The sequence below is a fragment of the Mastigoproctus giganteus genome, chromosome 5 (genome assembly GCF_048544385.1).
Source record: "Mastigoproctus giganteus isolate SK-2022 chromosome 5, ASM4854438v1, whole genome shotgun sequence".
NCBI lineage: Eukaryota > Metazoa > Arthropoda > Arachnida > Uropygi > Thelyphonidae > Mastigoproctus > Mastigoproctus giganteus.
This window is the reverse complement of record NC_143579.1, coordinates 125,480,087-125,494,931: the sequence shown is the minus strand read 5'-3', so window position 1 is coordinate 125,494,931 and position 14,845 is coordinate 125,480,087. Positions and strand designations below refer to the sequence as shown.

General features: G+C 38.9%; 1 protein-coding gene across 1 annotated transcript in view; it reads right to left on the bottom strand.

Moving 5' to 3' along the window:
- The window catches only part of HPS1 (Hermansky-Pudlak syndrome 1 protein), a 455,504-nt gene that overhangs the window by 414,231 nt on the left and 26,428 nt on the right, over positions 1-14,845 (bottom strand). The window contains exon 3 of the mRNA XM_090374645.1: positions 10,629-10,784. Coding sequence (XP_090230771.1) covers positions 10,629-10,784 — 156 coding nt within the window. The remainder of the gene's footprint in view (positions 1-10,628; positions 10,785-14,845) is intronic.

Sequence of the window (14,845 nt, the reverse complement as noted above, 5' to 3'; positions counted from 1 at the left end):
ATGTGTTATTTGGTTCGCATTACGATATTTTCACGATACGATGATATCAGATTAATATCGTAAAGCAGGGTACACTGTATTATATAGCTACACATGTTTGAAATGTGGTATTTATGAATGTTTAACATTCATTTTTTGCAATTAATGTTCATATTTTTGATTTTGTTGATACTTGAAAAAAAAAAAAATCGTAAACCTGGGAACTCAAAGCAAAACCTCGTAAAGTGGGAACTGCCTGTAATTTGTATTATGAATTGTAATTTTGTTTATAGTTATATTATCATAACAATTATCATATAACATTTTTTTTTTAATATTACACACACATACAGAGAGAGAGAGAGAGAATTGGATCTAACATGCAGAAAATTGAGTAGGGGGTGCCACAAAATAAAATAAATTATTTAGGGGAACCGGTATTAAAAAAAAGATTGAAAACCACTGAGCTAGTCTATAATCTCGCTGCTTCTACTCTGACAGATGGTGACTGGAGGGAGTCCAAGTATTGTGTACACAGGGGCAGTGTTGTGGCTACATTATGTCAAGGAACTTAGACTATTTGGCATATCTAAAACTTTCATTACTTCATACAATGTGTCCCCCCTTCTACTAAATGCATCATACAATGTGTCCCTCCCTCTACTGAATGCGTCAAACTAAAAGAACAAACTTCTCTGCAAAAAGATCTAAACCTTCAACACTTCATCACTCATTTCACAAAGATATGTGGTCTCAGTTCCAATCTCAGTTATGTCCATTTCCACCTCCAGTACGCTAAGCCTCCCACTTAATTTTTTTAATAGAATAACAATTATTGGTTGCCTTGACCACTGCTCATCTCAGTTGTCTTAATTATTCACTGTATCATTCCTTTCATTTCAAAAGTGGTACTTATGCATATGTCCACTCTGATATATTCCCTGACAGATATTTAGTAACCTGAAATCTCTGTCAGGGAATAATTTTTTCAATCTACTCTGACTTAAAATCTTTCCACACCATTCTGTCAAATTCATGTGTTGCCTCTATGGTTCTCCCAAATCCAATTAATCACTTAGAACTCTTTAACTTCCTTTTTCTGAAACTTTACATTCTCCAGTCCAACTTTACTAACAGTGGGGTAATTCTCCTTGGCAATTTTAACTTTCATAACTTGCTGGCTTCAGTTTTCTTGTCACACGAACCCAGATTCTAGAGATTCTGGTTCAAGATGTTGGGGTTTTTGCAATTACACAGATTATTCATTTATAACCAAAATACCAGACATTCCTAACACTTGATCTTTTTTCTCATGAAAAACCCTTCAAAGGTGAAGTTGTGGTCTAGGCACCTCAGATCACAACTTTGTAATCGAATCTTCTCCAATAGAACTTTTCTCTTGTGGCCATTCTCAGCCTCATGTTGTTTGGCATTACAAGAACACAAAATAGGATTATCTGTGAGATTTCTTTTCTTCTTTTTCTGTTTTCATTACTTTTTCAAATCTTCTGATGTCAAAGTTTATTGCACTTTTACTTTTTTTGCTTATATCATGTCAGTGAAATTATTCTTGTATGGATAAAATCAGTCATCCCACCTTAACCTCTTTGCCTTTATCTAAACCTTGGTTTTCCACTAAAAGTGCTAAGGCTATTCAAGATAAGAATGTTTCATATCACACTGGCTCGTTTTCAAATCTTCAGGTTCATTTTCTGCCTACATTAAAGCAAGCAATAATTATAAAGCAATTATTAATCAATCCAGACTAGATTTTGAACATATCAAGAGTAGTAAACTTGCTTCTTGTCCAAACAGTAGTCTAGGTTTGTCACAGACATTCTCTCAATGTAAGACAAACTACAGCTTGCTATTGACACCCCTATCCTCGACACCCTCCTTACATTAAACCAGGGGGGATGAAGCATGATATCCACACCACAGAGGATGATTTGGTCTCAAGCCCAAACCACTGGCTGCAACTTTTGCCCATATACTCACACTTCTGTTAAATTCTCACGGTTCTATTGCCTCCTCAGCAAAAAATAATCAACTTACTAGCATCCTACTTGTCTTCTAACTTGTTTATTGATGATCTTGGTAAATCACCTTCCACCATTCCCATCACACTCCATTCAATGCCTCCTGCAGTTTTCAAAAGGATATCAGAAGAATTTTTAACAATTTTAATGTCAAGAAAGCATCTGGTCCTGAAGGCATTTTTCCACGTGTTCTCAAAACATGTGCTCCTGAGGTTGCTTCTCTTCTGTGTCACTCTCTTAATACTTTCTTATTCCAAATATCCAGGTGTTTTTCCTGGAAATTTGGAATAATTTGCTCATATCCAACCAGTTCCTAAAAAGGGTGACAAAGAGGTAAGTGCATCCCATTGCACTTACCTCTACTCTTTTCAAAATAATGGAAAAACCCATTAACTGCCAATTCCTCGGCTATCTGGAAACCTTCCATTTAATCAATGACCGCCAATATGGATTTGAACAGTGCCAATCAACTGGTGATTAAGACTTATGTTATCCATCCATGGATAAATTCAATAGAAAAATGTGGTGAAACTCAAGCAATTGCTCTTGAAATTTCTAAACAAGTTAAACAATCTTATGGGATACTGACTATTTGTTTTTCAACTGGGTATCCAGTTTTGCCTCTGACCATTTGCCAGGTAAATGGCTCTCTGTCTTTCTAACTTTCCAATAATGCTAGTGTTCCCAAAGGTTTAGTTCTCTCTTCCATTCTTTTCTTCTTGAATATTAATGACCTCCTTTTACTGACTGGAAATCCTGTTCAGAGTTTTGCTGCATTCCACCTTCCAGTTTGAGAAATGTTGCCCTGCACAAACAGCATCATCTTCTTAAATATCCACCATCAATTCCTTAAATACTGATATCTAGTAATTCTCAAATGGGGCAAAGATAATTTAGTTCTTATGGCGGTTTCACAACACAATATCATTCACATATTATTTAAGAAGTGAAGTATGTATATGTTAATTTTATGACTTTATATTTTATCACAGAGCCCAATTTGCTTAAGACAATTGTAAAGCTCATTCATATTGGCTTTATCTCCAAGTATTTGAGACATCATGCCTATGATTGATGGGAAAGACCTTTCTGATGGATTCAAGATGTTTTGTTTTGTTATTTGGTTTTTAGGAGCATTAGCAACGGGCCATATTGCTCCGGGGATATGCAGTAGTCATTCCCTGACCTTCCGAATTCTCCGGGGATATGCAGTAGTCATTCCGAATCCTCTGTATTTGGTGGTCACAGACTCGAACCCCGGTCTAATCAAGAAGCATGTGCTACGCACTGCTGCTCCTGCCCACCTGGCTATGGAGGTGCCGGATTCAAGATGTGTGGTATCTACTAGGTAGGAAGTGCCATACGGTAAGTTGGGTATACAGTTGGGACATGAAGGATCACCTCCTACTATCTGTGGGTAACAAAGCTATGGTCCAATCCTCAATCCTGCTAAAACTACCTGTTCTCTTCATCTGGATCAGAGGCTGGAATCCCAAATATGCATCAAGTTTTATTTTGTGTAATTTGTTACATGCTTGGTCCTTCCAAAATTTGCCTGTACCTGTCTACTCCTCTCTCTAAAGGTTGACCTGAGTTCTGTAAAAAGGAAAATCTGAAAATCTCTATTCCTTCTTCAGGTGGTTTTTGCTGCTTGATCTGTATCCTTATTGCCACTGAATCCTACATAACTGAGGAACAGAGAATGTCAGTTGATATGAGGATCCATTACATCTTGACTTAGATGTAAACATATCATTACATCTTGACTTAGATGTAATGTCATATAGCTCTTTGATTTTGTTTCTGTCATAATTTACTAGTGAAATATAATTTAGTTAATTTCAATTCTTCTAAAATTAAGTCTTATAGCTCACAAAAAACGTAGTCTACTGCTCCTATGCTTATCTTAGCATTAGTAGAGGCATTTGATGCAAGAAGCAAGCTTATGCAGCATCAGCCAAAAAAAAAAAAAAAAAACCACTTCCACTTCACCCCTCTGTTCGTTCAAAATACCTGTCCAGCTGAGCCTTAAACTTATTTAGGCTATGAACCTCCACCACAAGGGATGGGAGTCTGTTGCACCAACCAACCACCCGCTGGCTAAAGGCAAATTTCCGCACGTCTATCCTACATCTGTCTTTCCTCAATTTGAATTTATGCCCTCTCAGGTGATTTTTCTGAGCTAGAGGAAGAATCCCATCAGCATTGAGCATGCTTAAACCATTCAAGGCTTTATACACCTCTATCAGATCACCTCGCTGGTGCCTAGTCTCCAGACACTGTAATTTGCAAAACTTAAGCCTTTGTTCCATTCACTAATCTTGTTGCCCTTCTCTGTACTCGTTCCACCAGCTCTACATCCTTCTTGAAATGAGGCCTCCAGACCTGTATAAAGTACTCTAGGTGTGGCCTGACCATTGCCTTATACAAGGGAATAATCACCTCCTTATCCCTGCTGGAAAAATTCCTGTATATCATTGACAATACTCCATGAGCTACTCATGCAGCCCGTCTGCACTACTCAGAGAACTTCATATCTGCCTGCACAACTACCCCCAAGTCCCTTTCATTCTCTACCACTGTCAGTGTAGTACCACAGAGTTCATACGTTGCTCTGGGGTTGCTGTTTCCCATGTGTAGTACTTTACATTTGTCAATGTTAAACTTCATTTGCCACCTATCAGCCCATCTGCTCAATCTTTCCAGATCCTGTTGCAGCAGCATAGTGTCAGTAGTGTCCTTGACAACCCTGCCAACCTTTGTATCGTCTGCAAATTTGGACATTAAGCTTGATATACCATCATCAATATCATTTATAAATACAGAAAACAATAATGGACCCAACACTGAGCCCTGAGGGACTCCACTAATAACATTAGTCCACGATGAGCAGTGTCCATTGATTACCACTCTCTGTCTTCTCCCCCTCAGCCACCCCTTTATCCACAGCAGCAATTTGCCTCCAATGCCACACTGCTACAATTTGTGTAGCACTCTTCCATGTGCAACAGTATCAAAAGCCTTTCTAAGATCCAAGTATATAATATCAAAGTTATTCCCTGCATCCAGTTCTTTTGTGACTGCATCATAGTATCCAATCAAGTTGGTCAGGCAAGACTTCCCCTTAACAAAACCATGCTGTGTCTGAGCTATAACTGAAGTCTTGTCTAAATGATCCTGCAATGCTTCTTTAACCAGTGCCTCCATTAATTTTCCTGGAACAGAAGTTAAGCTCACAGGTCTATAATTACTTGTGTCAGCCTTTGATCCTCCTTTGTGAATTGGGGTCACATTTGCACATTTCCAGTCTATGGGTACCTCCCCTGAGTCCAAGGAAGCTCTCATAATTATGGCTAAGGGTTTGCTTACTTCCTTTGCTGCCTCCTTTAATATAACTGGATAGATCCCATCCACCTCGGGTGCCTTTCTTGTGTTTATCTTCAACAGTTTCTCCTCCACTTTACTCCCAGTTATTTCAAGATTCTGTAGCTTACTGCTAGAGTTGAATACACCCCTGGCATTCCCCTTGCTGAATAACTCCTCATGTGTGAATGTCGATGCAAAATATTCATTTAGTTTGTTAGCTACCTGAGCAGGATCATCAACAGTTGACCCATCAATATCAAGTGGACCAATCATGATTCATCCCCTTCCTTCTAGAGTTTACATAAGTAAAGAACTCTTTGCTGTTTTTCTTTACATCCCTTGCCAAAGATTTCTCGTAATCTGCCTTCGCCTGCCTAACCTCCTTTGTAACTTGGTTGCATATCAACTTGTATCTATCATAGGCTTCTGTGTCGTGTTAATTTGTAAGTATCCCATGCATTTTTCTTCTCTGCCATATGCCTCATTAGTTCATCTGACATCCATTTTGGCCTAAACCTTGAACAATATTTCTTAGTTGGTATGTACAGCCTAGTAGCTTCCAAGATAAGTTCTTTGAATGCTTCGCATTTTGAATTTGCTGTTGATAACATCATCAGTTGGTCCCACTGTATAGAATTTAAATACTGTCTCAGTCCATCGTAGTCGCCTTTACGGAAGCAATAACCCTTCCCTTTACCCCTAATGGTAGTTACCTCTTTGAGTAAATCCCACTTCAGCACACTGTGATCACTGCCACCTAGTGGTTCATTTATCTGCAGATTCTTAATGCATGAAGAATCACTGCTGATAATCAAATCAAGAGTATTCCTCCCTCTAGTTGCCTCCCGAACATGCTGATGTAGAAAACAATCATCCAATAAATCCACAAATGCCCTGCTAGTGTGTGAGTAACCAGCCCCCAAATTCCAGTCAATATCTGGGAAATTAAAATCTCCCATTATAAGACTCTCTGATTTACTGGCCCACTCTATTTCCCTGTACAGTTCCTTATTATACTCATCAGAGTCATTAGGCCTATAGCACACTAATACTCTCAATTTTGATCTCCCAATGCTTATGTCACACCAAACCGACTCAACACTGCACTGTCCAGCGATGTCGACTGGCTTCACTTCCTTGGTTTTTATGTGTTGCTTAACTAATAGCATAACCCCTCCCCCCCCTTCCTATCCTGTCTATCCTTTCTGTAGACATTGTACTCCCCAAATTGCAGTTCTGCATCTGTTATATCTGTGTGACACCACGTCTCTGATATCCCAACAATATCTGCCTTTGATGTTTTGAGCAATACCTCAAATTCATCAAATTTATTTACTAAACTCCTAGCATTGGTGTACACGCAAGTATACCTGCACCTGTTTCTATTCTTAGCTACCCTAACACAACCCATGTGTTTACTTGTACTGCAATGGCTCCCAGCAGTCTCTGAAATACCATGCATCTTGTTTTTCAGGCTTCTGCTCATTCTAATAGAAGCAGTGCAAGAATCTCTTTCACCTCTGCCAGTGGCTACTGTCAATTTATTGGTCTTTGTCTCCCCCCAAGCTAGCAGTTTTCCGACCCACCTAACACTGCCTCGATAGCATCAGCAAATATTCTTGCACCCTTTCTATTTAAGTGTATCCCATCCCTGTAGAAGCAATCTCTCCTGTTAACAAGTACAGTCCAGGCTGAAAAAAATTCTACCCCTTGAGCCTTGCACAATCTTTCCAGGGCCGAATTGATCAACAAGGCTCTCATCATATACTCCCTCCTATCGTGTCTGGGCAGAATTGCAGACACTTTCAAATTCAACCCTAATTCTCGGCTTTTGTTCAACAGTGACCTGTACTTGTTAAGTAATTCTGCCGGTCTCCTACTCTTAATATTATTAGTGCCAACATGTACAACTATATCACCTTTTGTGCCCTTAAAAGATGATATTCGCTCTACAACGTCATCAACCTTTGCCCCTGGCAGACATACCCTAGTCCTGTTCCACCTATCTTTTTTACAAAGCATGTTCCCCGTTTCTCTGACAATAGAGTCACCAACAACTACTAGTTCCTTCGTGACCAGCGCATTCTGCCTTGGGGGTTGTCTCTGTGTCACGCGATGCCCAAGTGCAATCTCTGGCGTTGATGTGGGCAGCTGAGAGCTTGATGGGCCCTCAATTTAGTTTCTTTGAGGGCATCCACCCTGTCCTTCAAGCTCTCATATAGGCCCACAAGGAGTGTATCGATATCAGGCAACAACTCGGCGTTGTTGCCTGATATCGATACACTCCTTGCATCGCGCACACACAAAGACATCCCCCTTGGCAGTATCATGTCCCGTACCCGATTACTCTGCAAACATCAAGCAAACAGTGCATTTTATAAGGCTGTGAGTCAGAGGACAACTGCCCCCCTCAGTTCTGCTCTGAGCCACAGCACTTCCATTAGCTTGAGCCTTTTGCTTTGCTGCTCTGGTCTGAGTCATGATTCTATTAATTTATTAATTAATTATAATTAATTATGTTATGTTATTAATTATGTTAAATATAATTAATTATATTACGTTTGTAATCTAAGTCGTTATATGTATTTATTTAAACGTACAATTTAACTGCTAACGAAGTTCAACTAATGCTATCTAGTACGGTATATAACTATCGTATCACAAAGGCGGGAAAATTACGAACGGTAGCGGAGTTGAAACACGTGGAAACCTTTACCGATACTTTTATGCAATTACAAGGCCGAGTAAAGAATAAATACACCAAATTAATCAGAAAATCACAAAATAATGTTATACTACTAAATTTAAATCAAAAGTTTTAGAAAAACAATAATTTCAAATCAATAAATAAGAAAAATCCACTTAGCGGCTTTGAACACGACCGTCTCTAGTAGCCTCGTCAGCAGATCTTTTGTGCAGCAGATCTTTGATGGCACTTAGATCTCTAGACAAGATCTCATATCTTTATTAGGAATTACTCTAACTTCCAATCTCTCTGCTTGGCATAAGCACATCACAAATAGTTTCCTCTATGTCTAAAAAACTGAGTTTTCTATTTTTCTCTCAGCACTACTCTTCTTCTAAACTACTACTCACTTTGTACAAATATCAAATCCATCCTACCATGGAATACTGTCCCCACATCTAGGGTGGTGCACACAAAACCTCTCTCTCTCTCTCTCTCTCTCTCTCTCTCTCTCTCTCTCTCTCTCTCTCTCTCCTCCATTCAAGAGGGCAGTGAGGCATCTCTTACAAAATATCTCCACTCTCTTTTTCATTGATGTTGTGTCTCTTCTGCATGCCTTTTCTATATACATACTTCCACAGTCACTATTCTTCTGACTGGCATCTATAATTGCCCTTTTCCCTTCTAAACCAGTCCGACCACATGCCACAACCAGTCGGCATCCATTTACTATCCAGCCTTTATCAAGGGAATGATGGTAATTTATTTCACAAAAATCACTAAAATCTCAAGTTGCCACTATCTCATTTTTTTTCAACATATGGAAATAAGAAAGAAAAATCAACTTTCTCCTTTCTTATTTATCTCATTAACTTCTGTTTTCAGAAGCAACCTATATCTTCTGTCTGCTCAACCTTCAACCGAAGCATGGTACTAAATACTATAGGTTCTGATACCTTTCATGTTGGATTTTCCAAAAAAAAAAAAAAAAAAAAAAAAAAGCAGCCCATTGACCAATGAAAATGCATATGTGTGTTTAAGTACCCTGAAAGTTTCCCATTTGGGGAGGTTGAAAATACCAAAAGGATGCCTATTAAAGCACCTGCATCTGTATTAGAGAGTGTCCGTTTTGGAGAGGTCATCTAACATGCAATTTCTAATACTTCTGGCTGGGTGTCCACAAACAAGGTGTCCTTTCTAGAGAGGCATCTATTAAAAGCGGGGTTTCACTGTACTACACTGATAAACTAGATACTTCACTACCACTATTCAGAAATGAACTGAAGCCATTTTGGTTCTCTGGACTATAATATATAAGTCAAAAGACATAAATTATAATCCAGTATACATGTTAACATATAAGAATATTTATTGTTATGAATTTGGAATTTCTTTGTTATAGCACTATCAGGAAAAATCTGTGAAGATAATTCATATGCATACCTTGAACTGAGTTATAATATAAAATACCATATAAAATTCAAAAAATTTATAAGTAATCTGTTTCCCAAAATGAAGGAACCTCTCCTAGACTAGCATTTTGAAAAGTGACAGGATGTCTCACATATCATAGGGCAGTGTCAGACAAACTGTTTTGCTCCAGACCTCTTCAAATTGAGTTTTATCAACAAACCCCCTAAAATAAAATATTACTTTGCCTTTCTGCTCTCTATAATAATAAAACATTGTGATCAGCAAACAAAAATATTTGTAACCCACCTTCAAAGTTGCCCTTCCAGATTTTTAAAAAATCAAATTAAAAATATGTTCACCTGCCTGTCTGTGTGCACCCATTCAATACACAATTGCTTGTATCTCAGCTTCGAGAAATGGTACAGAAGAAATATCTCTAACAAATTACCTCTCAGAATTAGTGTGACATATAAGCTTGTAACTTGTTTGCCATGTAACTCATTTGTGCACAGACATAATTTGCAGCATCTACTTTTTTACAGATCTCCATCCTCCAAAGACCAATGCAGACGGGATACTTCCACTTGCTCAGATTAAGAACCTGAGGGGGGCATAGATTCCAATTGAAGAAAGACAGACATAGAATAGATGTGCAGAAGTTTGCCTTTAGCCAGCAGGTAGTTGATTGCTGGAACAGACTTCCAACTGTTGTTGTTGTGGAAGTTGATAGCTTAAATAAATTTAAGGCTGAACTAGACAAACATTTGGAGTGACCGGATGGGTGAAATGGGAAGGTATTTTTTTTTTGGCTGACGCTGCATAAGTTTGCTTTCTTGCATCATATGCCTGAACTAATGCTAATGCAATGGCTTCTGGATAGCAATATAAAAACTATCCTACAGAGAGAATTTCTCAGTTACCATAGATATGGGGAAATGTTATACATATGGGCAGTGCTTACACTGAAATAGTCAATAACTATATGTTATGCTAGCCAATAAGTTATGCTACCTAATTTACACTACTTTTTCCTCAACCCTCAATCATAATAGATATAATTGTTATCTGTTCTCAATTTACAAAACAAGATTTGCACATTTCAGATTATCTGTTAAGTATATATTACTGATAAAGAAAATATGTACCTCATTAAATACGGTTATCATACCATCTTCACATTCGACAGAACTGTACTGATTATAAAACTGAGACTGCATCACCTTATAAGATGCAATAAGTGGTGAAAACAGCTGAACCACAACATCCTTGTTAAGTAATTCTGATCTGAAAGTTTCTGCAGACTACAAAAAAAAAAAGGAAATAGTTTTCTTAAATAAAAATCAACTTACTGTTTGGCTAAAACTGCTTATTCCAATATAAAAAAGGCTAATAAATTGAACCTGGTTATTCAAGTAGTGAATATAATCTTTAAAAAGACAAGCAATTAAACAAAAGAAACAATTAAAACAGATAATAAGGCCCTCCTCAATACCAAAAAAAAAAGACATTTAATTTACAGCAGTATTACTGGTTGCATATTATAACAAATATTTTCCTCAAATTTTTTAAATTTAAATTCTTCTTGTAGAAGAACATATTACAAATGCAAAACACTCTTACATCTCAACTGCAGTGATGGGAACATAACTGAGACAGTTTCTATATCAATGCTAATCCCTTCAGAACACTGACAATTTTTTTGTTTATTCTGTCCCAATGTCAGTTGGCAGGAAAGTTTTTTCATTGTACAGTATAATCTTTATCAAGGGAATGATGGTCACTTATTTCACAAATTTATTTCTAAAGTTGTGACTATCACTTTTTTTTTTTTTTTTAAACTTATGTGAAGGATTAGCATATGGAAATTTTGCGAAATTAGCAGAAATTAATTCCAAGTCTGTGCAAAGGTGTGTAAGAGCTGTTTATCTTCGTGAGTGGAACAGGCATCAACCATCAACTAATTTATTAACAAACTATGTAATTTAAACTTAGAGATTTATTATGATTTAAGGCTTCATATGGAAAATTTATTGCATTGTGGGAACCGTGGTTTCTTACCATTTACTTTATTTATTTATCTTTTTACATGTTGTTATACCCCGTGCTTTGGAACACAATTTTGGTAGTCGTGTATTATTTTTTTATTTAAGTACAACTGGTTCCTCACCCTTCCAAAGCTCACAAGCTACCTAACTTGGTCCTTGAGAATGTCACAGACATTCTCTCAGATATGCCAGACAAGCTGTACTTGCTACCTGGGAGTCTAAAACGCTGATGGAACTGATATTCGGGCGACACTCAAGTCAAGTGGACCCAATTTCGGCGAAGTCCGGACGGTCTGTGACAGCCAAATCCTCTGCTTGCACCTTCACGATGGTGGGACTGTTAGTAATCCTGGGTATAACCTCCATGCACAAGTACATGGTAGGTGACCACCCAAGTGTGAACCAACGTAAGCAGGGGTCGAGGTGTGGCGCCCACACCACATGGAGGAACACCGCCCCTCTATGTTACCAGGCAGTACTAGGTGGTAGATGACTCTCATCAACCGGTGAAATACCAATACTTTGCTTATTGGAGGCTTGAAGTGGTGGAACCCATGTTTAGTCTCTAGAGCTAAGTTCCGGTCAACCCTTCCCTATCTCTTCCATCATGCAGTATGATTGATGACTTTTGAGGTTATGATGAACGTCGTGGCGAGATCTAATATTCCTTACATTTCGAGGGAAGAGCTCTAAAACGGTGTTCGCAGGCCGGCCGCAAGTTAGTACACCAGACCGAACCTATTGGTAACTCTCTAGGAGGCTTCCGGATCAGCTAGTGTATAATCTTGCTACCTCTACTCTGCCAGATAGTGACTGGAGGGAGTCCGAGTAGTGTGTATGCGGGGAGCATTGTCGAGGCCACGTTATGCCAAGGATCTGGGTATATTCTTACCACATGTACGCCATATCCAAAAATTTCATTACTTCATACAGCATGTCCCACCCACTTTTTCTTACTATTGAATACACCATGAATTGTCAAACTAATAGAGCAAGCTTATCTGCGAAAAGATCTAAACCTCCCAAGGACTTCCTAATTCATTTCACAAATATACGTGGTCTCAATTCTAATCTCAACAATGTCCACTTCCACTTGCAGTCTGCCAAACCCCATGTACTTTTTCTGACAGAATCTCAGATTAGCATTAGTATAGGCATTTGATGCAAGAAAGCAAGCTTATGCAGCATCAGCCAAAAAAAAAAAAAAAAAAAAACCCACTTCCACTTCACCCCTCTGTTCATTCAAAATACCTGTCCAGCTGAGCCTTAAACTTATTTAGGCTATCAACCCCCACTACAAGGGATGGAAGTCTGTTCCACCAACCAACCACCCGCTAGCTAAAGGCAAATTTCCGCACGTCTATCCTACATCTGCCTTTCCTCAATTTGAATTTATGCCCTCTCAGGTGATTTTTCTGAGCTAGAGGAAGAATCCCATCAGCACTGAGCATGCTTAAACCATTCAAGGCTTTATACACCTCTATCAGATCACCTCGCTGGTGCCTAGTCTCCAGACACTGTAATTTGCAAAACTTAAGCCTTTCTTCGTGAGAGCACCCGTTTGTTCCATTCACTAATCTTGTTGCCCTTCTCTGTACTCGTTCCAGCAGCTCTACATCCTTCTTGAAATGAGGCCTCCAGACCTGTGTACAGTACTCCAGGTGTGGCCTGACCATTGCCTTATACAAGGGAATAATCACCTCCTTATCCCTGCTGGAAAAATTCCTGTATATCATTGACAATACTCCATGAGCTACTCTTGCAGCCCGTCTGCACTGCCCAGAGAACTTCATATCTGCCTGCACAACCACCCCCAAGTCCCTTTCATTCTCTACCACTGTCAGTGTAGTACCACAGAGTTGATACGTTGCTCTGGGGTTGCTGTTTCCCATGTGTAGTACTTTACATTTGTCAATGTTAAACTTCATTTGCCACCTCTCAGCCCATCTGCTCAACCTTTCCAGATCCTGTTGCAGCAGCATAGTGTCAGTAGTGTCCTTGACAACCCTGCCAACCTTTGTATCGTCTGCAAACTTGGACATTAAGCTTGATATACCATCATCAATATCATTTATAAATACAGAAAACAATAATGGACCCAACACTGAGCCCTGAGGGACTCCACTAATAACATTAGTCCACGATGAGCAGTGTCTATTGATTACCACTCTCTGTCTTCTCCCCCTCAACCACCCCTTTATCCATAGCAGCAATTTGCCTCCAATGTCACACTGCTCCAATTTGTGTAGCAGTCTTCCATGTGCAACAGTATCAAAAGCCTTTCTAAGATCCAAGTATATAATATCAAAGCTATTCCCTGCTTTTTGGTTGATTCAACTACTGCTCATCTCAGATGCCCAAATTATTCGCTGTATGATTCCTTTCACCTCAAAGGTGGTACTTGTGCATATGTCCATTCTGATATTCCCTGTCAGAGACTTGGCAATTTTGAATCTCCTCTATTTGATCTTCTCTGGCTTAAAATCTCTCTGCCTCATTCTGTAAAATTCATCTGTTGTCTCTACCGTTGTCCCAACTCCACTAATCACTTGGAGCTCTTTGACTTCCTATCTTTGCAACCTGACTTTCTCCATTCCAACTTTCCTAACACTGAGGTAATTTTCCTTGGTGATTTTAATGTTCACAATTCCAGCTGGCTTCCGTTTTCTAGTCACACCGACCCAGCTGATCGAGAAGCTGAGGCTTTTGAAATTACTAATGACCTTGCACAGATTGTTCATTTACCTACAAGACTACCAGACAATCCTAATCATACAGCCAACATGCTTGATCTTTTTCTCACAAACAACCCTTCTAACTACACGGTCGAAGACACCTCCGTAGCCAGGTGGGTAGGAGCAGCAGTGCATAGCATACGCTTCTTGATTAGACCGTGGTTCGAGTCTGTGACCACCCAATACGGAAAGGTCAGAAAATGACCACCGCATATCCCCAGAGCAATATGGCCTTAGTTGCTAATGCTCCTAAAAACCAAATAACAATAACAAACACAGTTGAAGTGAGAGGTCCTTTAGGCACTTCATATCACAACTTGGTGATTGTCTCTTCTCCAATGGAGCTTTTTTCTCATGGCTATTCCCAACTTCGTGTTGTTTGGCATTACAAGAATGCAAAATGGGATGACCTGCAAGATTTCCTTTCTTCTCTTCTTGGTCGGATTACTGTTTCAAAACTTCTGATGTCAATGTTTGCTCAGATCGTATCAGTGAAATTATTCTTGCAGGAATGGAATCCATTATCCCACACTCCACTTCAAAATCTTGTACTTTATCTAAACCTTGGTTTTCCAATAAATG